General features: G+C 42.6%; 1 protein-coding gene across 1 annotated transcript in view; it reads left to right on the top strand.

Annotated features, from left to right (window-relative positions):
• Positions 1-27,725, top strand: part of LOC145414995 (protein MON2 homolog) — a 570,120-nt gene that overhangs the window by 536,054 nt on the left and 6,341 nt on the right. Inside the window, exon 31 of the mRNA XM_080284414.1 lies at positions 7,404-7,486. Coding sequence (XP_080140540.1) covers positions 7,404-7,486 — 83 coding nt within the window. The remainder of the gene's footprint in view (positions 1-7,403; positions 7,487-27,725) is intronic.

The following is a 27,725-nucleotide window of genomic DNA, read 5'->3' as shown; positions in this document are numbered from 1 at the left end:
ATATAAGCCATCATCATCAACACCACAATCATCTCCACAACCATCTTCACCACAACTGTCTTCACCAGAACCATCTCCATCACCACAATCACCTAAACCTTTATCCACCCAGCTATCATCAACACAATCATCGTCACCGTCTCCCTCCCCACCACAAAGACGAGGGCGGCGTGGGCCTAGGCGAGGTAGTCGTCTGTCTCGGGGTTGTGTGCACCACACATGTACATAGCCAAGCATTTCCCCAGATGAAGACTGTCATGAGGAAACCTGGAGTTCTGGGTCATTCACACCCAATGCTGGCCCCTTTACTGAAACCCCAGTTTTGAGAGTGGCAACACCAACAACACCACTACAATACTTCCAATTTTTTTTTTTTTACCAGGGAGTTGTTGCTGTACCTGATGGTCGAAACCAACAACTATGCCAGGTTCCTGGGGACTCATCTGGTACCTCTGTAACGAAAAGGAAATGGCCCAGTTCCGTGGATTATACTCTCTTATGGGGGTTTGTGAACTGCCAACCATTAGACACTATTGGCGGTCCACAGAGGTTCACGATTACCCCATATTTCGGCGGGCTATGAGTGGAATGTGCTTCAGGGCCATCCTGAAGCGCTTTCATGCTTTCAATAGTCTTGCCATAACCGAGGGCAATCAAGACCGGGTAATATGGATTCACACAGTGATGCAGTATTTCCTTCAGAGGTTCAAGGAGGTTTACATCCTGGCTGAACATCTTAGCCTGGATGAGGGATCTCTGGGTTGGAAGGGACAGCTCTCCTTCTGTGTATAAGACCCTATGAAGCCCCAAAAGTATGCCATCAAACTCTACATCTTGGCTGAGGCAAGGAGTGGTTACATTTGGAATTTCGAAGTACTGTATACACGGGGGAGAAGAAGTCTCTAGGAAACACAGTGTGGGGCCTCACTGAACCTTTGAAGGGCAAAGGATACAAGTTGTATATGGACAATTATTACAACTCTTTATCACTGTGCAAACGCCTCTTCACAGAGGAAGTGGCAAGGGGAGCACTGAGGGAGCTGCAGGACGTCAGCAGTGCTAGATGCCTTCCTGATGATGGACTGGAAGCTAGGCACAAGGGCAATATAATGGTGTTGCTGTGAAAGGACAAATGTATCGTAAGTATGGTGTCCACCTTCCACAGTGACACCACCGTCCCTAGGCAGGTGCATGGGAAGGTAAAGGGTCCAGACAGGAGATTCCACCACATTCTCAGAACAGTGAACAAGAAGATCAGGAGTACATATGCCACAAACTCCTGGTATTCCGGGGGAAGGAGTGGCCAGCATCAGGTCGTGTCCTTCACCATGCCCCTGACCTTTCCTCGTGACGACGACCACCTGTACCTGCAGCAACCAATCCATCAGCTCAGCCTCTGCTTTACCTGCAACAATCGCTCCACCTCCTGCAACCGTCACTCCACCTCCTGCAGCAGCTGATCTGTCAGGAGTAACTCAGCCAGTTACTGCCACGACCACTCCACCTCCCGCAGTAGCTGGCCCGTCAGGAGTTATTCGGCCAGTTACTACCATGACCGCACCACCTCCCGCAGTAGTTGGCCTGTCAGGAGTTACTCGGTCAGTTACTGCCATGACCGCTCCACCTCCCGCTGTAGCTGGCCCATCAGGAGTTACTCGGCTAGCTCTTGCCACTGCACCTCCAGTAGGAGTACCGAGGCGAGGAGATGGAGGAGCACCACCATCCGAGCGCAGTCGATATGTTGATGACAGGACACTCTTGGACGTAACACTGCACCACACCCTGTAGAGAATCCCCGACAAGAAAAGGCTGCAGTGTGTGCTGTGCTATTTGTACAAGAGGAGAAGGGACACCAGCTCTATATGTCCTGTTTGCGATGTGCCGCTCTGCACAGGACTGTGCTTTCATTAGTATCATACTGATGAAAGCAAGCAGCAGTAAATCACACTGCAAACACACACACACACACACACACACACACACACACACATCACAAATACTCTCACACACACACACACGGGTCGCCGACAGAGACGGACCTCTTCAAGGATTGTGGGGAAAAAATCGCTGAATCACTGACGAAAGGAAGCTGAGCCTAATTGTGACTGTGTTAATGAGTGCGTGAGTGGTGGTCCCGTCGGACAGTATTAAAAAAAAAAAAATGAGGTCTCGGTCATAAAAGAGACAAGATAAAGTGAAAACAGAAAGTCTCCATATGGTTGAATCATGGAGGAAACGGACGGTGCATTGTTTACGATCAGTGAGAAAGAATTTGAGGGCTTTTGTGAAGAGGATGTGGGAAAAGGAAGTATTAAGTTGAACCAGACAAGAATAGCAGGTGCAGAGAAAACAGCGGAGAGGAATGACCAGGAGATAAGAAAGGTATGGGCAGTAATTAAAGAGTTACAGGAACGGACCATAGAGCGGGAAAATGAGATCAAAAGTTTAAGAAGTACACTGGAAAAAATCTGTACATTTAGTGACGAACAAGAAAGGGAAGTTACTGAATTAAAAGTGAACAATGAATCAGCCTCGAATGAAATAAAACAACTTAAGAGGGAGAATAAGAGGTTGGAAGAGAAAAGGGACATGGTGAAAAGCAAAGTAGATGAGTATGAATCTAAATCAAGAATACAGGAAGAGCACATTAAAGAAACCAAGGAGCAACATAAGGGGTGGAAGAAAATTCAGGAAGAGGGAAATGTAAATTTGAGAGAGATTATAGACCAACAAAGCAAGGAAAAAGTGGAGAGGGAAGTGGTTAGGGTGCTGAGTAGAGAATCTTTAGTTAGAGATGTAGCAGATAAGAAAAAATGTATAATAATTTCAGGAGTTAAAGAAAAACGTATAACAATAAGATCAGACAGAGAAAGAGAAGAACTGAGTAAGGTTAAAGAAATAATATCAATAGTCATGGAAGAAAGCAACGAAGTGCAAGAAGAGATTGAAGAGGTGTTTAGGTTAGGAAAGTATGAGGAAGGAGGGGCAAGGCCATTGAAGGTAAAGTTTAAGTCCCAAGCAACAGTTAACGAAATTATGAGTAGAACATGGAAACTATCGGATAAGGAAGTGTTTAAAAATGTTTGGATAAGGGGAGATGCAAATGAGGAAGAAAGAGCTAAAATAAAGGACTTAGTAAAAGAAGCAAAGGTAAAAAACGAACAGAGAACGGAGAAAGAGAAGTCAGTGTTTTATCAGAGAGTCATGGATCAGAAGTTAAGGAAGTGGTACCGGCGAAGAGAAGGAGAAAAGAGGGTATAGAAAACATCAAAAATCACTGGAAGGTGGCATATACTAATGTTGATGGTTTAATATCGGCACGGTTAGAAATCAACGATCTTTTGAGGATACATGAACCCGACATTATGTGCTTTGTAGAGACCAAGCTAAGAGAAGATATTGATGTTCACATGGGAGATGGTAAATACAAACTGTAGGGAAGAGACAGAAAAGAAAAAACAGGAGGAGGAGTGATGATAGCAGTGAAGAACAACATAAATGTAGATACCGTGGAAATGGGAGAAGGCAGGGCTGAAGTGATAAATATGAAATTAGTAACTGGAGAGAATAACAAGTGAGATTTGGCAGTAGTGTATGTTCCCCCTAAGACAAGAGCATGGAGTGATGATGAATACCAGGAAATGCTGTCAGACATGGCATGTTATTTACAGAAACTGATTGAGAAAAGCAACAATATAATTTTAATGGGTGACTTCAGTTGTAAAGAGGTGAACTGGAAGGAGTGGGACTCAGGAGGCGGCGAGGATTCGTGGGGCACTACATTATTAAATATAGCAATGAACAATGTGATGACGCAATGGGTCAAAGAAGAGACAAGGTTCCGAGGAGAGGACACACCAGCAAGACTAGACTTACTGTTTACCAAAGAACTCGATGTAATAGAATCCTTGAAATATCTGTGTCCTATTGGGAAAAGTGATCATGTGGTCAATGAGTTCCAGATGATAACAGGGAACGTGGAACTAAGAGACGAGCTTTATAGACAGAGAAGGTACACCTTTGGGAAAGCAAACTTTACAGGATTGAGAAAATTTTGTGAAAATGCAGATTGGAGAAAATTCAGAGAAACAACAGAGATACAGAGGAAGTGGGATATTTTTCTAGACCTGTATAATTCGGGAGTGGAAAAATTTGTACCAAGAGTAAAGGGGAAAGAAAACAGGAAGAAAGTGGTTTAATAAAAGGTGTATGATAGCAAAAAAAGAGAGAGACATGGCGTGGAACAATTGGAGAAAGAGAGGTAACAACAGAACAAAGGAAGAATATAAAAGAACTAGAAATGAATACACAAGAATATGCAGAGAAGAAGAAAGGAATTTTGAAAAAGGTATAATAGACAAATGTAAGGATGAACCCAAACGGTTTTATAGATTTGTTAATGGCAAACTGAAACAAAAGGAAGGAATCACCAAAGTGAAAGTAGAAGGAGAGGTCTATAAGGATGCGGCAATGCAAGCAGAAATAATGAACAAACGTTTCCAGTCAGTTTTCACGAATGAAAAGGAGTTTGTGGAAGCGGAGGTAGTGACTAGAAATGTAGTGATAAAAGATATAAAAGTGGAAGTACAGGAAGTGTATAAACTACTAGAAACTCAAGATGTAAGGAAAGCCCCAGGACCAGATGGAATCTCTAATTTGGTACTGAAGGAATGCAGAGAACAACTGGCAGATAAGATTCACAGTTTACTTCTGTGTTCTCTGAAAGAGGGGAAAGTGCCTCAAGAATGGAAGATGGCAAATGTGGTACCAATTTATAAGGGAGGAAACAAGGAAGAACCCCTGAATTATAGACCAGTGTCCCTAACCAGCATGATCGCAAAATTGTGTGAAAGAATTCTGAAAGATAGACGGATAAAATATCTGGAAGAGATGAATATTTTGGCTGATAGTCAGTTTGGATTTAGAAGTGGAAGGTCATGTGTTTCCAACTTGTTGAGTTTTTACTCAAGAGCGATTGACGTGCTTCAGGAAAGAGAAGGTTGGATGGATTGTGTGTATTTAGATTTTGAGAAGGCCTTTGACAAGGGATCCCATAAGAGACTAATGTGGAAACTAGAGCATATAGGAGGACTGAAGGGGAACTTCCTAGAATGGATGAGAGACTTTTTGAGAGACAGACAAATGAGGACAGTAATAAAGGATAAGATGTCTGGAAGGAGGGAAGTAACAAGTGGAGTCCCACAGGGCTCGGTGTTGGCGCCAGTAATGTTCCTGATTTACGTAAATGATATGGTAGATGGAGTGAACAGTTATGCAAGTCTGTTTGCTGATGATGCAAAGGTCATGAGGAAGGTAGAGGTTGAGGAGGATCGCAAAATGCTGCAGGAGGATCTGGATAGGATACACGAATGAAGCCGGATGTGGGAAATTCAATTCAATGCAAAGAAATGTAAAATATTGGAAATGGGTAAAAGTACCAAAACCATCATTGAATTATTTGATGGGTAATGAACCAATCACGAAAGCGAGAGAAGAGAAAGATTTGGGTATGCTGGTCCAGGACAGTTTGTCACCTGAAAAGCACATTAACAAGACAGTTACAGAGACATATAAACTCCTGACTAATGTAAGAGTAGCTTTTCATTATATGGATGAGGAGATGATGAAAAAATCGATAGTGGCCATGATTCGCCCCAGGTTGGAATATGAAGCAGTAGTGTGGTCCCCACACAAAAAGGAGGATATATACAAGATTGAGAGAATACAAAAAACAGCAACCAAGATGGTCCCCAGTCTGGCAGATCTGTCGTACAGAGAGAGGCTGGAAAAGCTGGATTTTCCTTCCTTAGAAGAAAGGAAAAGGAGAGGCGACATGATTGCAGTGTTCAGGACCATGATGGGAGTAGATAAAATTGACAAAGAAGATCTGTTTTTATGGGATAAGAGAGTAACAAGAGGACACGGGATGAAACTGAGGAAGCCAAGCTGCTTGAAGGATATCAAGAAATATAGTTTTCCTTATAGATGTATAGACCTGTGGAATAACCTGGACAAAGAGATTGTCCAGTCTAAAAACTTGAACGAGTTTAAAGCTAAATTTGACTTATTGAGAAACAGAAACTGGACCCCACGAGCGTAGCTCATTTCCTGTATATCACAATTAGGTGAATACACACACACACACACACACACACACACACACACACACAGGCTGTGATTGTACCTGTCCTCCTCTCTGCAACTCTGTCTCCTCTCAGGAAACACTACAGCACTGCTAGAGGATGAGCAACCAGCTAATGTGTCTAGTTTTTATACTATTGTATTGTAGGGTATAAATTGTGTGTTTACTCTATATTTCTCGCAAGGAAAATATGGTGCATTTCGTTGCTAATCTCTCAGTCATTTTACTCGTAAAGTATAGGTCGCATCAAAAATCTGAAGAAACATGATCAAGCTGATGATTTCTTATGCATACTTTTGTAATGCAAAGTAACCTATGTGTGCAAAATAATTATTTGGGGAAAAGTTACGAAAGATGAACATAGTCAGCCTATGAGCCTAAGTGTAGGTGCTGTCACTGTGCACAACCCATCATAACTTTTGAAAATTCATTTTCTCAATAACAGTAAGGGTTATAACACTGTGATTTATATCATGGGCATCCTTAACCTTTGGGCTACAAAACTGGATAGAATTTACATATGTTTGTTACAGTGTCACTAATAACATAAGAAATCATAAACAAATCAGACTTTTTAGGCAATATTTTTAGTTTTTTTGGATTTACTCAAAAACTATTGGATGTATCAACTCAAAACCAGACTCATTTGAAAGATCGTGAAACTGTGCATATAGACATGACCTTTGCAACTGCGTTTAACAGGAAAAATTGTTCACATTGATGTTGGGAAGTTATGAGAAGCTAGTTTTCACCTAAATAAGGTTTATTCTTGCTTCATTTCTGTACATTTATTCATCTGTTTTATGTTTTTTTTTTCACTTATCTGATATTATAAACATCAGCGAAGATGATGGGATGTGATTTATAACAGTATAAGCAGTGTCCGAGGGTATATTTGGCCATTGAATTTTTTCCCATTCCGCACAAGTGGAGGCAGCCTGAGCGGGGTTTTGGTTCTGTGTGGGGAACCAAAACTTAATGATAACTTATGGTGTGCGAGAGGGTTAAAAACAAAAAAAATTTGCATGAGATATATAGCCAGGATTTTGAAGACTTTAGATGCATTTGTGATTTATAGCCTGTTTCACTATGCATTCTGTTTGATGGTGCTCTTGCCTCTGTCCCTTCGTTGTCTTTGGATCCTACCCTTTTTTTTTTTTTTTTTTTTTTTTAAGGAAGGAATAAGGGTTGGGATGGTTATAATGATGATGATGATGAATGGATATTTGTTCATGCCAATACAGGACTTTTATTATTGCAGACACAGGATAGCAGAGATAAGTTTTGTGCTGAAGGCGATTGCTACACTCCTTTCCTCTCTCAAGAAGGCTCCTGTTGAAAAAGGTTAGTGAGTAGTAGCCATGGAGGGTCAGGTATGTATTTTTCACCAACCTTTGAAGTTCAGAGTTCAAAATACTTATTAAATACTGTACAGATTTTGGGAATTTATGAATAGATGGCCCTTGTCCTCATTTTGCATGGTCAGCATATGAAAAAAAAAAAAAAAAAAAAAAAAAAGTGCCAACAGAATCATGTAAATTGATCTATATGAACTGAGAGCCTTCGCCCTCACATTGCATGGTTGATATATCGTGAAAAAAAAAAAAAGTGCAAACAGAATCACATAAATTAATCCATTTGAATGAGTGTCATGTTATTAATGTAATTAAGAAAATCCAAAAATTTTCCTTAAGTTCCCATTTTGACCCTCTTGAAAAATTTTGCTCTCCTAAGCACAGTATACTGTATGTGCATTGTATGCAGTATAGTGAAGTAAGCATGGGAACTCAGTGATCATTATTTAGCATATTAAAATGATGAGTGAAGAAGAATATAATAGTAATAAGTTGAAAATAAGTAGGATTTTCTTTTACCCATATGATGAAGTGCTGCTTGATTGTTTTGAGAGGGAGGGAGGCTGAGAGGTTAGATGATAAGGTCTGAGCATTGCCTCCAACCTCCAAGTCTGAGGTTAGTCCTCACAACCCTTATACTCACTCCCACTTGAGTTGTCAGAGGGCATTTTGAATCTTGGTAAGCAAGAATTGAATGCTGGTATGCAATTTTTGGCCCCTCATTGCCACACAAAATGTGTTGGTTACCATGTGAATGGGGTCATGGTGTAGAGTAATATTACTGTGAAAATTGTGGTCTGCTCAAACAGAGACTGCACAAAATAAGGGGCCACCATATATGGAGCTGAACATAAACCATGCTATCTTATTATCACAAACATACAATTCCGAGTTTATGAGGTCAACTTTGTCACCACTTGTGGCAACGTGTTCACTGTGGTTTTTGTATGGCCAGTATATTGTGGGCTGGATTACATATGATGGCCAACAGAAAGACAGACACCTCCCATACACTGGCCAAACAGCCTCGAGTTGTTTGGCCTGACTGCCTAGGAAACAACTACTACTACTACTCCTGTACACTGTTCAGTATACCTGACTTATTTATGCTAATGTGTGGAATAACCTGACTTACTTTTTACCTGCTCTTTGTTAGCTTAAGTAATTGGGCATAAAAATAAACAAGTAAATAAAAGATATAATAATACAGTTGTATATTGACTAATTACATTCAGAAGTAGGAACTCAGCATTCATGTTATACAACTGCGAATGCTGAGTTCCTGTTTCCAACAAATGTGATTAGCCAGTGTACTACTGTACTGTATTTGCCTTGTGTATTTACCTAGTTGTGATATATAGGAAATTAGCTGTGCTCGTAGGGTCCCATCTCCATGTCTCAACCAGTCAGACATTGCTTTAAACTCATTTAAGTTTTTGGACTAGACAGTCTCTGTCAGGCTATTCCACAGGTCAATGCATCTCTATGGAAAACTATATTGCATGATATCCTTCAAACAACTTGTCTTTTTCAATTTCTTTCAGTTCCTTTCCAGGTCCTCATGTTGCTCCCCCATCCCATACAAAGATCTTCTCTGTCAATTTTGTCTACCCCCATCGTGGCCGAAAACACTGCAGTCATGTCACCCCTTTCTTTTCCTTACTTTTAAGGAAGGCGGACCTAGCTTTTCTAGTCTTTCCAGGTATGATAGATCTGTCAGACTGGGGACCATCTTGGTTGCTGCTCTCTGTATTCTCTCAGTGTTGTTTATATCTTTCTTTTAGTGTGGGGACCACACCACTGCTGCATATCCTACCTGGGGTAGATCAGAGTCAATGCCAATTTTTTTTCATCATCTCAGCCATGTCATGAAAAGCCACTCTCAATGTTTGTCAGGAGCTTATGTCTCTCTGACAGTCTTGTTAACTGCGGCGTCCCGTTGACGTTCTTTAATGTCCACACGTTTTGTCACTGCCAATCCCGTCGACGTACATAAACGCGAATCAACTGCAAGGTCCCTAATTTGCACAATTTTCAATTTTCGCGAGTGATTTTTGGTACGTATACACATGACACTTTCCTTTACAAGATGCCAGGCAGGGACAATGCCTTACCCAGCATGACCTCCTCCCCCCCCTGCATGCCATTGTCTCAGCAATTCACCTGTTATCAGTGACCTGGCCAGTAAAGCCATGTCATGCCTCAGTATGAAATTCAGGGCCAGAGTGATTCCCCAGTCAGTGACAATGTGGAGGACAAACTTTACATAACATTAGAGGAAGAAACAGTCAGAAATGATGATCAGGTAATGTGGCAAAAAAAGGTCATGTATGGTGATGAGTTAGTGAGTGAAACAATGCTTATAATGCCTATATTACTGCTTGAAAACCAATATACTCTCCTACTGCATATAAATTCGTACCAAGTAAATAAATAAATACCGTTTATGAGTGGTGTGAAATAGTTATCCTCCCATAGAACTCGTTTTCTTTGGTGTCAGCCTGTTAGAAAACCCAGTTAGGTAAGGAGGTACTCCTACCTGTATCGAGTATTTTAAACCTCAGCTGAGCGATTCCTCCATGAATTTTCGATGTTTCTCACCAAAAGTGGAGGTTTGAGCCAAAAAAAAAAAATTTCCATAAATGGTCGGGATTGTGGGGAGTCAGTGGTGGAAAAGTGGTCGGGATGGGGCGGGTTAATGTGTATTTTGGGTAGCCAGTTATTATGGACCAACACTCCCATGACCCTCTCTTCTGTCACTTTTGTGATTGGTTCCTTTCCCATCGAGTAGTTTGGTGGTGGCCTTTTGGTACTTTTACCCATTTCCAATATTTCACTTTTTTTTTTTTTTTTTTTTTTTTCCCCCCCCACACCCAGCTCCAATTGTAAGTCCTGTCCAGATCTTCCTGCAGAATTTTACAGTCCTCTTCAACTTCTACCCTCCTCATGATCTTTGCATCATCTGCAAACAGACTTGCATAACTGTTCATTCCATCCACCATATCATTTACGTAAATCAGGTGGTAGGTGCGGGCGCCCATCATCCACCCATTTAGTGTAGTGGTACCTGGTACTCTGTTTTTAGGGTAACTCTGCATCAAGTGGCAAGCCAAATGATTTCCTGTAAACCAGGAAAGCATTTACAACGTTGGCTGGTAACTTTATAACCAACCAACACGTGTTTCCTATGTGACAACAAGTGGGTTGGTGGAGGGTTAGTGTCCCTCCCCGGAAAACAACTAACAAAAAATACGAACAAGAAGCCTCCGACCAGGACTGACCAAAAGGTGATGACTAAGGACTGAGCAAAGGACATGGTATGGATAGCTATGTGGAATGTAAGGGGTGCAAATGATGAGGTGAAAGAAAGAGAAATTGTCCAGGTGCTTGAGGGTGTGAAAGTGGATGTATGTGGGTTAACTGAAACTAAATGGAGAGGTTAGAGTGTGAGAGAATGAGAGTATGGATGGGGTATTTGTGCAGTAGGCGAGAATGAGAGGGCAAAAGTAGTAGTGTGTATTGTTGTGAGTAACAGATAGGAGAATACAAGAGAGTATGGATAAGTTGGCTCAAGGATTGTGTGGGTAACATTGAAGGTTGGACTACAAATGTGGGCGTTTGTGTGCGTGTATGCGCCAACGCAAGATTGTGCAAGCAGAGTGAGAGAAGAGTTCTGGACAGATGTGGAAGTGTGCATGGAAAACTTTGAAAGGAAAGAGAGAGTGTTTTCGATTGGAGATATGAATGGAAAAGTAGGGAATGTGAAGGTGGATGGAGTAGTTGGTGAGTGGGATGTGCCTGTAGAGATGGATGAGAATGGCAGTGCTTTAGTGGACATTTGTGCCAGGAGGGGGTTGGTGATAGCAGCCAATACCCTCTTCAGGCACAAAATGATCCATAGGTATACATGGTGAGTGATGAGAAGGATGGATGGTAAACTGAATGAAAGGAAGGCAATGATTGATTATGTATGTGTGGATGACAGGATGAGAAGGTGTGTAATGGATGCAAGAGTATATAAAGAGTGGGGGAGTGTCAGAAACAATGTCCAAATTAAATGGAGAAATAGGAGAAGGGAAAGACAGGAGGATGTAGCTCATATAAGGAGAGTGGAAAGGTTACAAGAGGATGGAAGAAGGACAGAATATATGAGGGAAGTGGAGGAGCAATTGGGTAAATATGGGTTGGTGCAGATGGGGGACGTGGAAGATGTGTGCAAAATATTCACAGAAGAAATCTGTGCAGCATGTGAGGCGGTGTGTGGGGTGAAGAGAAGACGAAAGCGGGTGCAGGGAACAGCATGGTGGAATGAAGAGGTGAAAGAGGCTGTGGCACAAAAGAAGTGGATGAGAAGCAGGGGCGTGGAAGAAGTTGAGAGATGGAAGAGAGATTTATATGTAGAGAAGAAGATAGAGGTGATAAGATTAGTATGAGAGAGTAAGAAGAGAGTGGATGAGGAATTTGGAAGGAATTTCAGTATGAAGTACAGGGAATGTAAGAAAATGTTCTGGAAAGAGGTAAAATGAATTTGAGAGGATGCCAAAGAACTTAGTTCGGGAGTGAAAGATAAAAATGGTAGATTACTGACGGAGAAGGAAGAAGAAGTGAGTAGATAGAGAGAACACTTCAATGAACTGTTGAACATAGAGAATGAAAGTATCCTCCTACTTTCTCTATACTCATTTCAAAGCCAAAGGTGGCTGTTGTGTATATATACTCAACGACTTATCTTGCTCTCATGTTCCTGAACTTGATTCTTCTGAATTCTCAACATTCTGGCTTTGGCTTTCTTGTTGTTCTCTGACAAAATATATCTGCACTGCTTACTTATCCCCTGATTCTGCTGACTATAAAAAATTCTTCAACAATCTTACTTCTACGATGGAACACATTCTATCCATTTCTCCTTTCTTTGGAATCTCCATTCTAGGAGATTTCAATGTTCACCACCACCTTTGGCTCTCCTCTCCTTTCACTGATCCACCTGGTGAACAAGCCTACATCTTTTCTATCCATAATGACCTAGGGCAGCTTGTACAGCATCCTACCCGTATCCCTGACCATCTTGGAGGGAGCTCCAACATACTTGACCTCTTCCTTACAACTAATCTTTCTGCTTACACTGTTAATCTTTTCTGTCCTTTGGGCTCCTCTGATCACAACCTTATCACCTTAACCTGTCCTGTCGCTCCAGTACGGCCTGTGGACCCTCCAAAGAAACATCATCTGTGGCACTTTGGAGCTGTGGATTGGGAGGCCCTCAAGCAGTACTTCTTTGATTTTCCCTGGATTGATTATTGCTTCCATGGCCGGGAGCCATCTGAGTGTGCCTTGCACATTATGGAGGTTATTCTCTCGGGCATGGAAGCATACATTCCTTTCTCACATCCTTTGACTAATGCAAGAAACCCGTGGTTTAATCACGCTTGTCCTAATGCTGTCCGCAACAAGGAGAGGGCCTATAAAAGGTACTGGAGCCAACCCACCCCTGAATCACATCATTTTTACGTTTCTGCCCGGAATTGTGCTAAGTCTGCTCTTTGCTCTGCTAAAAATAATTTCATCCGTACTAAATGCTCTCAACTCTCCAACTCGAATTCTCTATAAAGCAGATCTCTTCGCTCAGACTTTCCCCTCCAATTCCGCCTTGGACGATTCCGGTGCTGTTTCTCCATCACTTCCCCCCTCTGACTTCCTCATGGCTGACATTAAACTTTCTTCAGCTTATATATTTTCTGCCATCACAGGCCTCAATACTAACATGGCATATGGGCCTGATTGACTCCCTCCTGTTGTTCTGAAGAACTGTGCTTCTGTGCTTACACCTTGCCAAGGCAAACTCTTCTGCCTTTGTCTGTCAACTGGTACCTTTCCTTCTTGCTGGAAGTTTGCTCTCATTCAGCCAGTCCCAAAGAAGGGTGACCATTCCCAGCCCTCTAACTATCGTCCAGTTGCTTTAACATCCCGTATCTCAAAAGTTTTTGAGTCAATTCTTAATTGAAAATTTTAAAGTATCTTTCCTGATCATCAATATGGGTTCCGTCAGAGACACTCCACTGGCAATCTTCTCACCTACCTTTCAGACACCTGGTCATCCTCCTTTCGGGACTTTGGCAAAAGCTTTGCCATTGCACTTGACATCTCAAAGGCTTTCGATTGAATCTGGCATAAATCTTTAATTTCCAAACTACCATCTTACGATTTCTATCCTTCTATCTGTGCCTTCATCTCTAGCTTCCTTTCTTGTCGTTCATTAGCCGCTGTTGTAGACGGCCATCATTCTTCTCCTAGATCTATCAACAGTGGTGTTCCTCAGGGCTCTGTCCTATCACCAACTCTCTTCCTTTTATTCATCAGTGACCTTCTAAGCTGTACATCTAACCCTATCCACTCTTCACCTTTCCATTCGGTTCCTGCAATGTCCATCTAAGCAGTTACTTCAATAAACAAGGGATGAGGCTATGGCACACCTAATGTCTGACTTGGCTCGTATCTCTGAGTTGGGTAAAATTAATCTTGTTTTTAATGCATCAGAGACTCAGTTCATACACCTGTCAATCCAACAAAATCATCCTCAGGTGTACCCACTAATGTTTAATAATATTTAGCTTAATCCTTCATCATCCTTGAACATGCTTGGGATTTCATTCACTCGGGACCTATCTTGGAAAGATCATATTACATCTCTTGTAAAATCTGCATCCAAGAGATTAGGTTTGCTTAGCCGACTTCGTTCCTTCTTTACCCCTGCACAATTGTTTACTCTATACATGGGTTTTATCTGCCCCTGTGTGGAGTACAACTTGCATGTGTGGGGAGGTTCCCCACATACAGCTCTTCTCAATAGGGTGGAGTCAATGGCATTTTGTCTCATTAACTCTCCTCCTTTTACTGGCTCCCTTCAACCTCTGTCTCTTTGCCACACTGTTGCATCATTATCTCTTTTCCATCGCTACTTCAATGGTCACTGCTTCTCTGAGCTGTCTGCTTGCATCCCTCCTCCTCTACGACGGGCATGTAGCACCCGTCTAGCAGCAAGCTCTCATCCCTTTTCTGTCCAACTCTCTCATATGAGTTAACTATTACTCCCAGTCCGTCATTTGTGCATTAGGTCAGCTCTGGAACTGTCTCCATCTGTCTGTATTTCCTGCTTCCTATGATTTCCAGTCTTTCAAATGCAGTGTATCCAGGCATCTCGGAATGATCGGATCGTGCATTTGGCTCTCTCTTGTATTTTGTTTTTCTCTTGGAAGGAACAGTTATTGCAGGCTCATGGCCTTTGGTTCCTTCTTCCTAGCATAAAGAAAAAAAAAAAATGTGAGTATAAATGGCTGGGAGACAGAGGGATGCGAGAAGAGAGGAAGAAATCAGTAGGATGGAAGTTGTGGAAGTGATGAAGAAAGCTAAAATGGGGAAAGCCCCAGGAATTGATGGAGTGTGTGGTGAAATGCTGAAGCATGGGGGAAAGATAGTAGTAGAATGGATGTGGAAGATTTGCTGATTCGCTTGGGAGGAAAGTAGAGTCCCAGAGGATTGAAAGTCAGGTATAATTATTCCCCTGTACAAAGGAAAAGGGGAAAACGAAGTACAGGTATGTGGTAATCATAGGGGCATTTGTCTTCTTAGTGTAATAGGAAAAGTATATGTTAGAATACTTATTGACAGAGGTAGGGAAATAACGGAGGAATTAGTTGGAGAAGAACATGAAGGTTTTAGGAAGGAAAGAGGTTGTGTATATCAGATATTCATCCTTTGATCTTTAGTGGAAAAGTTTCTAGAGAAGGGAAAGAAGTTGCATGCGGCCTTCATGGATTTGGAGAAAGCATGTGACCGGGTGGATAGACAGGATTGTGGAAAGTATTAAGAATATATGGAGTAGATGGAAAGTTGTTGAATACCATGGAGAGTATGTATGAGGGTGCTAAGGCTGCAGTGCATGTGGATAGTGAACCGAGTTAATTTTTCTATTTGAAGGTTGGATTGAAACAGGGATGTGTCGTGTCTCCATGGTTGTTCAGTCTGTATATGCATGAGGTTATAAAAGAGATGCAAGGTAGAGCACTGGATGTTGGAGTGGCCCTAATGAGAGAGGGCAGTGTTTGGAAGCTCCCTGTACTGTTGTTTGCAGATGATACTGTGTTGTTAAGGGAGATGCAATGCTTGGTGGATAGGTTTAGGAGAGTATGTAAAGGTGACTGTAGGGAAGAGTAAAGTTATGGTCTTCAAGAGAAGTGAAGTCAGTGAATGTACGGTGAGGTTGGATGAGGAGGAAATGGAAAATGTGAGTGTGTTTAAGTACCTGGGTAGTGTGATAAGTAAGGATGGAAGTTTAGATGGTGAAGTGCTTGAAAGGGTGCAGCAAAGAAGAAAGGTTGCTGGTTCTTTGAAAGCAGTGATAAGAAACAGGGAAGTGAGCTTGGAAGTGAAAAAGTTACTACATGACAGTTTTGTGATACCAACTCTGACATTTGGAAGTGAAGCTTGGACCTTGTTGGTGGGACAGAAGTCAAGAGTGAGAGCAGTGGAAATGAGTTATTTGAGAGGAGCATGTGGAGTCACATGGAGAGACAGACTGACAAATAAGGAAGTGAAGGATGGTTGTGGTGTGGAGGCTGATGTGATAGGAAGCATTAGGAGAAACACACTGAGGTGGTTTGGCCACATGGAGAGGATGTAGAGTGAGAGACTAATGAGAAGAAGGTATACGAGTGAGGTGGAGGGGTGGAGAGGGAGGGGGAGGCCAAGGATGAGATGGAGCGGTGGAGTGGAGAGATATATGAGAGAGGGGGGTGTGAGCTGGAAGCAGGGCAGTGAAATGGCGGGGGACAGGGTGACATGGAGGCGATTTGTTTGTAGCCACTCCTTCAGGATTGAGGCATCTGGCAATAGATAGACAGATGGATAGGAACATTATGGGCATCAGCACCGAGGCCTGTGGGACTCCACTTGTTACTTCCTTCCATCCTGACACCCTGTCCATTACTTTTCTCATCTGTCAGTCTCTCATGAAGTCCTTCATCCACTCCAAGAGGTTCCCCTTCATTCCTCCTATGTGCCTCAGTTCCATATTAGTCACTTATGGGGTACCTTCCCAAAAGCTTTCTCCAGATCTAAGTACACACAATCCACCCAACCTTCTCTTTCCTGCAGCACGTCAATCGCCCTTGAGTAGAGGCTCGACAAATTAGAGACACACAACCTTCCATTTGTGAATCCAAACTGACTTTCTGCCAAAATATTGATCTTCTCCAGATATTGTATCCACCTGTCTTTCAAGATTCTGTCGCACAATTTTGCGACCATTCTGGTCAGGGACACTGGTCCATAATTCTTGGGTTCATTCTTATTCCTTCCTTTGTAAACTGGTACCTCATTGGCCCCCTTCCATTCCTGAGGCACTTTCCCTTCTTCCAGAGAACATACAATTAAACTGTGAATCTTATCTGCCAGCTGTTCTCTGCATTGCTTTAGTATCCAATTAGAGATCCTGTCAGGCCCTGGTGCCTTGCAACATCATGAGTTTCCAGTAGTTTATATACTTCCTGCACTTTCACTTTAATGTCTTGCAAGGAGTATAGACTGTAGCACCGGTCGAGCAGGGCAGTACTCCCGAAGTGGATGGAAAGCTGATGTCAGGGAGTGCTGGAGCTCCTGTTTCATCAGCCCTCAGGACTAGTTCCTGACTATCCCCCTTTGCTGAACTTTTTCAGTGTCTCAGTTATACAGAGAGTAGGCCAGCATGCTCTCCAGTACAAATTTCTCTAACTATCTACACCAAACTACATGCACAGTACACACTACACTTCCTTTTCCAAAATGTAATTATGGCGTCTCATCACCAAGCCTCGGAGTCCCTGGGGGGGGGGGGGACCATAAATGCCCCACCATCCGCCCCTCTCCCGGTGACGACTCGAGGTGCCTGGAACCACTGTCTGACTCACTTCTTCTTCATTTCTGCAACATTCGCTGCCTTTCCTCTAACTTTCGCTCTGTTGAGCACCACCTTTCCTCCTCGAAACCTCACCTTTTTCTAACTGAGACTCAGCTGTCTGAGGCAACTGACAGCAAACCCTTTTCTGTATCCTTCTACTTTCACTATACTCATTTCAAAGCCAAAGGTGGCTGTTGTGTAAATATACGCAACGACTTATCTTCCTCTCGTGTTCCTGAACTCGATTCTTCTGAATTCTCTACACTCTGGCTTTGGCTTTCCTGTCATTCTCTGACTAAATATTTGTGTGCTGTTTCCTTATCTCCTAATTCTACTGACTATCAAAAATTCTTCGACTATCTTACTTCTATGATGGAACACATTCTATCCATTTCTCCTTCCTCAGAAATCTCCGTTCGAGGAGATTTCAATGTTCACCACCACCTTTGGCTCTCCTCTCCTTTCACTGATCCACCTGGTGAACAAGCCTACATCTTTTCTATCCTTAATGACCTAGAGCAGCTTGTACAGCACCCTACCCATATCCCTGACCGCCTTGGAGAGAGCTCCAACATACTTGACCTCTTCCTCACAACTAATCCTTCTGCTTACTCTGTTAATCTTTTCTCTCCGTTGGGCTCCTCCGATCACAACCTTATCACCTTAACCTGTCCTGTCACTCCAGTATGGCCTGTGGACCCTCCAGGGAAACGTCGTCTGTGGCATTTTGGAGCCGCGAACTGGGAGGCCCTCAGCCAGTACTTCTTTGATTTTCCCTGGAATGATTATTGCTTCCATGGCCATGAGCCATCTGACTGTGCCTTGCGCATTACGGAGGTTATTCTCTCGGGCATGGAAGCATACATTCCTTTCCCATATCCTTTGACTAACGCAAGAAAGCCTTGGTTTAATCACGCTTGTTCTAATGCTGTCCGCAACAAGGAGAGGGCCTACAAAAGGTACCGAAGCCAACCCACCCCTGAATCACATCATCTTTACATTTCTGCCCGGAATCGTGCTAAGTCTGTTCTTCGCTCTGCTAAAAATAATTTCATCTGTACTAAATGCTCTCAACTCTCCAACTCGAATTCTTCCCGCTCCTTCTGGCACCCTGCCAAAAACCTTTCTAACAACTTTACCTCATCATCTTTCCCTCCTCTTTTCTACTCTGATGGTTCTGTAGCTATTTCTTCTACTGATAAAGCAGATCTCTTCGCACAGACTTTCTCCTCCAATTCCACCTTAGACGATTCTGGTGCTGTTCCTCCATCACTTCCCCTCTCTGACTTCCTCATGGCTGACATTAAAATTTCTTCAGCTGATGTATTTTCTGCCATCACTGGCCTCAGTACTAACAAGGCATATGGGCCTGATGGGGTCCCTCCCATTGTTCTCAAGAACTGTGCTTCTGTGCTTACACCCTGCCTAGGCAAACTCTTTCCCCTTTGTCTGTCAACTTGTACCTTTCCCTCTTGCTGGAAGTTTGCTCTCATTCAGCCAGTCCCAAAGAAGGGTGACCACTCCCAACCCTCCAACTATTGTCCAATTGCTTTAACGTCCTGTATTTCAAAAGTTTTTGAGTCAGTTCTCAATAGAAAAATTTTAAGGCATCTTTCCTATCACAACCTTCTTTCCGATTGTCACTGCGGGTTCCGTCAGGGATGCTCCACTGGCGATCTTCTCACCTACCTTTCAGACTCCTGGTCATCCTCCTTTCAGGACTTTGGCGAAAGCTTTGCCATTGCACTTGTCATCTCAAAGGCTTTCGATCGAGTCTCGCATAAATCTTTAATTTTCAAACTGCCCTCCTACGCTTTCTATCCTTCTATCTGTGCCTTCATCGCTAGCTTCCTTTCTGGTCTTTCTATAGCCGCTGTTGTAGACGGCCATCATTCTTCTCCTAGATCTATCAACAGTGGTGTTCCTCAGGGCTCTGTCCTATCACCAACTCTCTTCCTTTTATTCATCAGTGATCTTCTAAGATGTACATCTAACCCTATCCACTCATACGCTGATGACTCCACCCTTCACCTTTCCATTCGGTTCCCGCAACCCCCATCTCAGCAGTTACTTCAACAAACAAGGGATGAGGCTTTGGCACACCTAATATCTGACTTGGCTTGTATCTCTGACTGGGGTAAAAATAATATGGTTGTTTTTAATGCATCTAAGACTCAGTTCTTACACCTATCAACCCGACAAAATCTTCCACAGGTATACCCACTAATGTTTAATGATATTCAGCTTAATCCTGCATCATCCTTGAACATGCTTGGGGTTTCATTTACTTGAGACTTATCTTGGAAAGATCATATTACATCTCTTGTAAAATCTGCTTCCAAGAGATTGGGTATGCTAAGCCGACGCCGCTCTTTCTTTACCCCTGCACAATTGTTGACTCTATACATGGGTTTTATCCGCCCCTGTGTGGAGTACAACTCTCATGTGTGGGGAGGCTCCCCACATACAGCTCTTCTCAGTAGGATGGAGTCAAAGGCTTTTCGTCTCATTAACTCTCCTCCTCTTACTGACTCCCTTCAACCTCTGTCTCTTCGCCACACTGTTGCATCTTTATCTCTTTTCTATCGCTACTTTAATGGTCACTGCTCCTCTGAACTGTCTGCTTGCATTCCTCCACCTCTACGACGGGCGCGTAGCACCCGTCTGGCAGCAAACTCTCGTCCCTTTTCTGTCCAACTCTCTAATGGAAGAGTTGACCGTTACTCCCAGTCTTTCATTTATGCAACAGGTCAACTCTGGAACTGTCTCCCTCTGTCCGTATTTCCTGCTGCCTATGATCTCCATTCTTTTAAACGCAGTGTGTCCAGGCATCTCGAAATGATCGGATCTTGAATTTGGCTTTCTATTGTATTTTGTTTTTCTCTTGGAGGGAACTGTTACTGCGGGCTCATGGCCTTTGGTTCCTTCTTCCTCGAATTTATTTAAAAAAAAAAAAAAAAAAAAAAAAATCATTCCCTCCCCCACCACAAAATCACTTTCCTTTGTGAAAACTGATTGGAAACTTTTGTTCATTATTTCAGCTTCCATTACTGCATATTTGTAGACCATTCCCTCCATTTTCAGCTTGTTGATTCCTTCCTTCTGTTTCAGTTTGCCTTTCACAAATCTATAAAATAATTTTGGTTCTTCCTCACATTTATCAATTATACTTGTTTCAAAGCTTTTTTGTTCCTCTCTACTGATTCTTGTACAGTATATTCATTTCTTGTTCTTTTGTATTCTTTCTTTGTTCTATTGTTACCTCTCTTTCTCCATTTGTTCCATGCTGCAGCCCTTTCTTTGTTTGCCATCACACACCTTCTGTTGAACCAATCATTTTTCCACTTCTCTTTCCCACTTACTCCTGGCACATATTTTTCCACACATGAGTTGTAGAAGCCCAGAAAGATATTCCATTTCTGTTTCTCTCTTCTTCCTCTGAATTTTCTGCAATCTTCTTTGAAAAATTTCCTCAATCCTGTAAAGTTTGCTTTCCCAAAGTTGCATCTTCCATGCCTGTATAACTCATCTCTTCGTGCCACATTCCCTTCAAGCATTTGGAACTCAGTCACTACATGATCACATTTTCTTACAGGACAGATATTTCAGAGATCCAGTTACATCAGTTTTTTTAGTTAGTAAATCTAGTCTTGCTGGTGTGTCATCACCTCTAAATCTTGTCTCTTCTTTGACTTGCTGGGTCAGTATATTATTCATTGCTATGTTTAATAGTATACTGCCCCATGAATCCCCACTACCTCCTGTGTCCTATTCCTCTCAGTTCACCTTTTTAAAATCAACCACCAGGATTATATTGTTGCTTTTCTCAATCACTCTTAGGTGTCTAACCATGTCTGACAACATCTGCTGGGATTCAGCCTCATTCCATGTCCTTGTCTGGTGGGGGACATATGCTACTGCGATGTCTGTCTTGCCTATCCCCCTGGTTGCTAGTTTCATATTTACCACCTCTGCCCTACCTTCTCCCAGTTCCACTTTATCCACATTATGCGGTTCTTCACTGCTGTGATCACTCCTCCCATGTTTTCTTTTCAATCTCTTCTCCATGATTTGTATTTGCCATCTCCCACTTGGATATCAATATCCTCTTGTAAATTGGTCTCTACAAAGCACATAATATCAGGCTCATATACCCTCAAGAAATAGTTTATTTCTAGCTTTGACGAGATTAAGCCATCTGCGCTAGCATATGTCATTTTCAGTCATTTACATTGTTTTTTACTCTGTCCATCTCCCTTCCTCTCTCTCTCGGTACCACTTCCCCAGCTTCTGATGCATAACTTTCCAATAGAACTTTGTCTTCTTTTCCTCCTTTCTCTGGTAATTTTTTTCCTTAGCATCCTTGACTAGCTCCATTCTTTTAGCTCTTTCTTCCTCATTTGCATTCCTCTTCGTCCAAACATTCTTGAACCCCTCCTTGTCATCTAGTTTCCATGTGCTGTTAATGATATCATTTACTGTGACCTGTTACTGAAACTTAACTTTTAGTGGCCGTGCCCCTCCCTCCTTGTACCTTCCCAGCCTAAACACCTCTTCAGTCTCCTCATGAGGTTTGCTGTCACTCTCGATAACTATTGATACTCTCTCTATATTGAGACTATCTCTTTAGCCCTTCTCAATTCTTCTCATTCCGTTTCCGTAGGTTTTTCTTTCAGTCCTGAAGTTCTGAGACATTTTTTCTTATCTACTACATCGCTGACTGGAGACTTTACTTTCCAATACCTTAACCACTTTCTTTTCCACCTTTTCCTGGTTTTCCTTTCTCTGCTGTTCTGAAATCTCCTTAAGATTTATTTTTCCTTCCTCCTGAATTTTCTACCACCCTTTGTGCCCTTCCTTGATATCCCTGATGTGTTTATCATGCATCTTTGTTTTTGATTCATACTTATCAAGTTTAATTTTCATCCTATGCCTTTCCTCTTCCAGCTTCTTATTTTCCCTCTTGAGCTGTTTTATTTCAGTTGTGGCTGAATCAATGCCCACTTTTAACTTTTACCTTACTTGGTCAGCACTACATGAGCAGATGCTCTGTAACTAATTTTTCAACACCTTAATCTCCCTCTCCTGTTCTGAGGTCCATTCCTTTAACTCGCTAATTACTGCCCCGTGGACATTCTTCTCCGCCACTTTCTCCACACCTGCTAATCTTGTTAGGTTCTTTTTAATGCTCCCATTGCTCTGGTCTACATTGGAGAATCCTGTGAATTTGTATTCATTGGATGTAAACGGTGTACTGTTTTCTTCCTCCATGAAGGAGAGCAGCACAGTACTTAAGAAAATTCAAACCGCCAGTATATTATACTCCTATTCCACTGATTCCTCTGGCTTTTTTTTTTTTTTTTTTTTCCCTCTAAATCCAGACAGGACCACCACCCATGCACTCAATTCATGTAATCAATAGGCAGGCCTCCATTTCTCCACTGGTTTAGCATTATCTCCCCACGATCAGCATGGAGCTCTTCTGCTGTCCTAGAGCTCTTCTGCTGTTTTTATAGAAGAGCTGCAAATAACCCAGTGATGAAGCATATGTCATGGATATGGTGGTGTGGCTGTGCTGTTTAAGGAAAATGGATGGAACATGTCATGAATATAATGAGGGTGAATGAAATAATTATAGCAGTAAAAATTTGGTTTGGAAGGCAAACGTTTTTGTTTATATTGACATATTCTCCACAGGCTGGCTTGGATGATGTAGAAAAAAAGATAGATACTGGGATGACTTAATACATGTGGTAAGTGGTATGGGGAATGATGAGATTCTAGTTTTGGAAGAGGACTTAATGGTCATGTAAGCGAAGCAGCTCAAGGATTTGAAGGAGTATTAGAGAAATGAACATATGGTACGAGAAATGAGGAAAGGGAAAGGATGCTCAGGTTTGGAGGTTCATTGAACATAAGTTGGTTTATTTTTTTATTTTTTTTATTATTATTTTCTTTTAATGTAAGTAAGATGGAACCAAAGGCTAGGAGCCTGCAACAATACCTTCCAAGAAAAAAACAAAAATAGTACAAAAGTGAGCAAAATTCAAGATCAGTTCATTTCAAGATGCCTGGACACACTGCATTTGAAAGACTGGAGATCATAGGAAGTAGGAAATACACACAGAGGGAGACAGTTCCAGAGTTGACCTGTTGCATAAATGAAGGACTGGGAGTAACGGTTAACTCTTGCATTAGAGAGTTGGACAGAAAAGGGATGAGAGTTCGTTGCTAGACGGGTGCTGTGGTCCCGTCATAGAGGTGGAGGGATGCAGGCAGACAGTTCAGAGGAGCATTGATCCATGGAAGTAGCAATAGAAAAGAGATAAAGAGGCAACAGTGCGGCAAAGAGACAGAGGTTGAAGGGAGCCAGTAAAAGGAGGAGAGTTAATGAGACAAAACGCCTTTGACTCCACCCTATGGAGAAGAGCTGTATGTGGGGAGCCTCCCCACACATGAGAGTTGTACTCTACACAGGGGTGAATAAAACCTGTGTATAGTCAACAACTGTGCAGGGGTAAAGAAGGTATGGAGTCGGCTTAGCACACCTAATCTCTTGGAAGCTGATTTTACAAGAGATGTAATATGATCTTTCCAAGATAAATCCCAAGTGAATGAAACCCCAAGCATGTTCAAGGATGGTGCAGGCTTGAGCTTGATATTATTAAACATTAGTGAGTACTCCTGTGGAAGATTTTGTCGGGTTGATACACCCACCGCAAATTGACTTAGTACCTACACACAGAATTGCAATGGGAGAGTTGTCTGTCTTTGCTTTGTGTTTCCACCTCTACCAAGTCAATTTTTTGGGCAAGAAGTAAGTGGCAACTCCTCTGGTGTTGTCTGGAGGTGATGAAACACTCAGCACGTCTGTGCTTGCCCAGACGCGAGAGTGGGAGTATATGTTCCCATCGCTCCGAGCTCGCACCTCCCTCTTTCATATGCATTACTGTTTGCCCTGTTATTTTCCTTGATTCGAGTTGTCATGCCTGGAAAGTACGCTCAGGGGATGAGAGGGTCCGTATCATTGCATTGAGGCAGGATGATACCCCTATTAACACGATTTGTGAACATACTGGATGTGCAAAGTCGACCGTCATGAAGGCTGCAACGCACAGCCTGCCATCTGATGTCGTACCAGAGCACAAGCATGGTGGTGGAAAGAAGACTACGAGTTTCAGAGGTGCAGATATTCTTCTGAAGAGGGAAGAAATCAAGAATCCTCAACTGACAGCAGCAGAATTGAAGAGAATGCATCCCCACCTGTTACAAGACGTCTCAATTCGAACTATCCAACACCACTTGCAGAAGGAGCTGGGTTTGTCAAGCCACACCATAGCCAAGAAACCGCATCTCACTGACTACATGAAGAAGCAGCACATTCAGTTTGCCAAGAAGTATGCACAATGGACATCGGATGAGTGGAGAAAAGTTATGTTTTCCGATGAAAGCACATTTCAAGTGTTCCAGGTGCATTCTGCCAAGGTTCGATGCCCTGCCTCCCGTAATCGATATGACCCTGCTTACACGGTGCCGACTGTTAAGCACCCACAATCAGTAATGGTATTGGGGTGTTTCTCAGGTGATATGGGAAGGGAAGGTCTCTACTTTCTTCCTAAGAATTAGGTGATGAATGGTGGCCGGTACATTAAAGTTCTGAAAGATCATTTGTTAAACTTTTTTGCTATTCATGGGCGCGACTTTTTCATGCACGATTCAGCTCCCTCTTCTGTCTTTCCTTCATTCTTTCCACTTCCTTCAGCCTGTGGGTGACTCTACACTGAGTGACAAGCCAAATGGTTTCCTGTGCATCAGGAAACCATTTACTGTGCTGGGTGGTAACCATATAACCAAATTATGGCGCCTGGTGGTTTAGTGGGTAATTATTGCGCTCCAGTCGTATTGAGCCGGTGAAGGTTTATATCCAAGTGGTGGTTGGGGTTGATTGCTCATGTAATGCCACTCAGGGATGAGTGAGGCTGGTCACTCTCATCTTAAATGTCGGGACCAACTGCCTAGCCCCGGGCTCCTACGCCCCTCATGGGGCAATGTAGGATTGGATGATGGATGGATTCAGCTCCATGTCACAAGCCAAGAAAGGTGATAAAATGGCTTCAGGATAATCGGAATGAGGTCCTTGACTGGCCTGGCAACAGTCCAGATCTAAATCCGATAGAAAACTGCTGGCCAGAGATGAAGAAAATCATGGCAGAGAAGAAGACACCCAATCTGGACAACCTCAAGACTGACCTGACAAATGTTTTGTGCAAAGAAATGTCCTTAGATTACTCAAGAGATCTAAGTGATTCCATGCCAAAATGCATCCAACTGGTCCTGAAAAACAAGGGAAACATGATTTCATATTAATGAATAGCATTTCATGAACAGACATTGTGATCTGTGTTTTTTTTAATACCTTGTGGGGGGAGGTCCTAAGTCAATTTGCGGTAGCTGTAGGTGTAAAAACTGAGTCTTTGATGCATTATAAACAAGATTATTTTTACCTCAGTCAGAGATACGAACCAAGTCAGACATTAGGTGTGCCATAGCCCTTGTTTGTTGAAGGAACTGCTGGGATGGACATTGCAGGAACCAAATGGAAAGGTGAAGGGTGGAATCATCAGCGTACGAGTGGATAGGGTTAGATGTACAGCTTAGAAGATCACTGATGAATAAAAGGAAGAGAGTTGGTGATAGGACAGAGCCCTGAGGAACACCACTGTTGATATATCTAGAAGAACAATGGCTGTCTACAACAGTGGCTATAGAACAACCAGAAAGGAAGCTGTAGATGAAGGCACAGATAAAAAGATAGAAACCACAAGAGGGCAGTTTGTAAATTAAAGCTTTATGCAAAACTCGATCGAAAGCCTTTGATGTATCAAGTGCGATGGCAAAGCTTTTGCCAAAGTCCCGAAAGAAGGTTGACCAGGAGTCTTAAAGGTAGGCGAGAAGATCGTCAGTGGACCGTCCCTGATGGAACCCATACTGATGATCAGAAAGAAGGTTGTGATAGGAAAGATACTTTAAAATTTTTCTGTTAAGAATAGACTTGAAAATTTTTGAGATACAGGATGTTAAAGCAATTGGACGATAGTTAAAGGGTTGGGAATGGTCACCCTTCTTTGGGACTGGCTGAATGAGAGCAAACTTCTAGCAAGAAGGAAAGGTACCAGTTGAAAGACAAAGCGAAAGAGTTTACCTAGGCAGGGTGTAAGCACAGAAGCACAGTTCTTGAGGACAACAGGAGGGACCCCATCAGGCCCATATGCCTTGTTGGTATTGAGGCCAGTGATGGTAGAAAATACATCAGCTGAAGAAATTTTAATGTCAGTCATGAGGAAGTCAGAGGGAGGAAGTGATGGAGGAACAGCACCAGAATCGTCTAAGGTGGATTGGAGGAGAAAGTTTGAATGAAGAGATCTGCTTTATAAGTAGAAGAAATAGCTACAGAACCATCAGAGTAGAAAAGAGGAGGGAAGGATGATGAGGTAAAGTTGTTAGAAATGTTTTTGGCAAGGTGCCAGAAGGAACGTGAAGAATTTGAGCTGGAGAGTTGAGAGCATTTAGTACGGATGAAATTATTTTTTACAGAGCAAAGAGCAGACTTAGCATGATTCTGGGCAGAAACATAAAAAAGCTGTGATTCAGAGGTGGGTTGGCTCTGGTATTATGGGCCCTCTTCTTGTTGCGGACAGCATTAGAACAAGCGTGATTAAACCAAGGCTTTCTTGCATTAGTCAAAGAATATGAGAAGGGAATGTATGCTTCCATACCCGAGAGAATAACCTCCATAATGTGCAAGGCACACTCAGATGTCTCCCAGCCACGGAAGCAGTAATCATTCCAGGGAGATTCAAAGAAGTACTGCCTGAGGGCCTCCCAATCCGCAGCTCCGAAGTGTCACAGTTGATGTTTCTTTGGAGGGTCCGCAGGCAGTACCGGAGTGATAGGAGAGGTTAAGGTGATGAGGTTGTGATCAGAGGAGCCCAATGGAGAGGAAAGATTAACAGCGTAAGCAGAAGGATTAGTTGTATGGAAGAGGTCAAGTATGTTGGAGGGATACGGGTAGGGTGCTGTACAAGCTGCTCTAGGGAAAAGTTGTAGGCTTGTTCACCAGGTGGATCAGTGAAAGGAGAGGAGAGCCAGAGGTGGTGGTGAACACTGAAATCTCCTAGAATGGAGATTTCTGAGAAAGGAGAAATGGATAGAATGTGTTCCATGGTAGAAGTAAGGTAGTCAAAGAAGTTTTAATAGTCAGTAGAATTAGGGGATAAGTAAACAATGCAGATATATT

This window comes from Coenobita brevimanus, chromosome 101 (genome assembly GCF_032717465.1).
Source record: "Coenobita brevimanus isolate Jiangsu-jjx chromosome 101, ASM3271746v2, whole genome shotgun sequence".
Lineage (NCBI taxonomy): Eukaryota > Metazoa > Arthropoda > Malacostraca > Decapoda > Coenobitidae > Coenobita > Coenobita brevimanus.
Note: the sequence above shows the minus strand (reverse complement) of the source record. Positions and strands in the feature narration are given on the sequence as shown.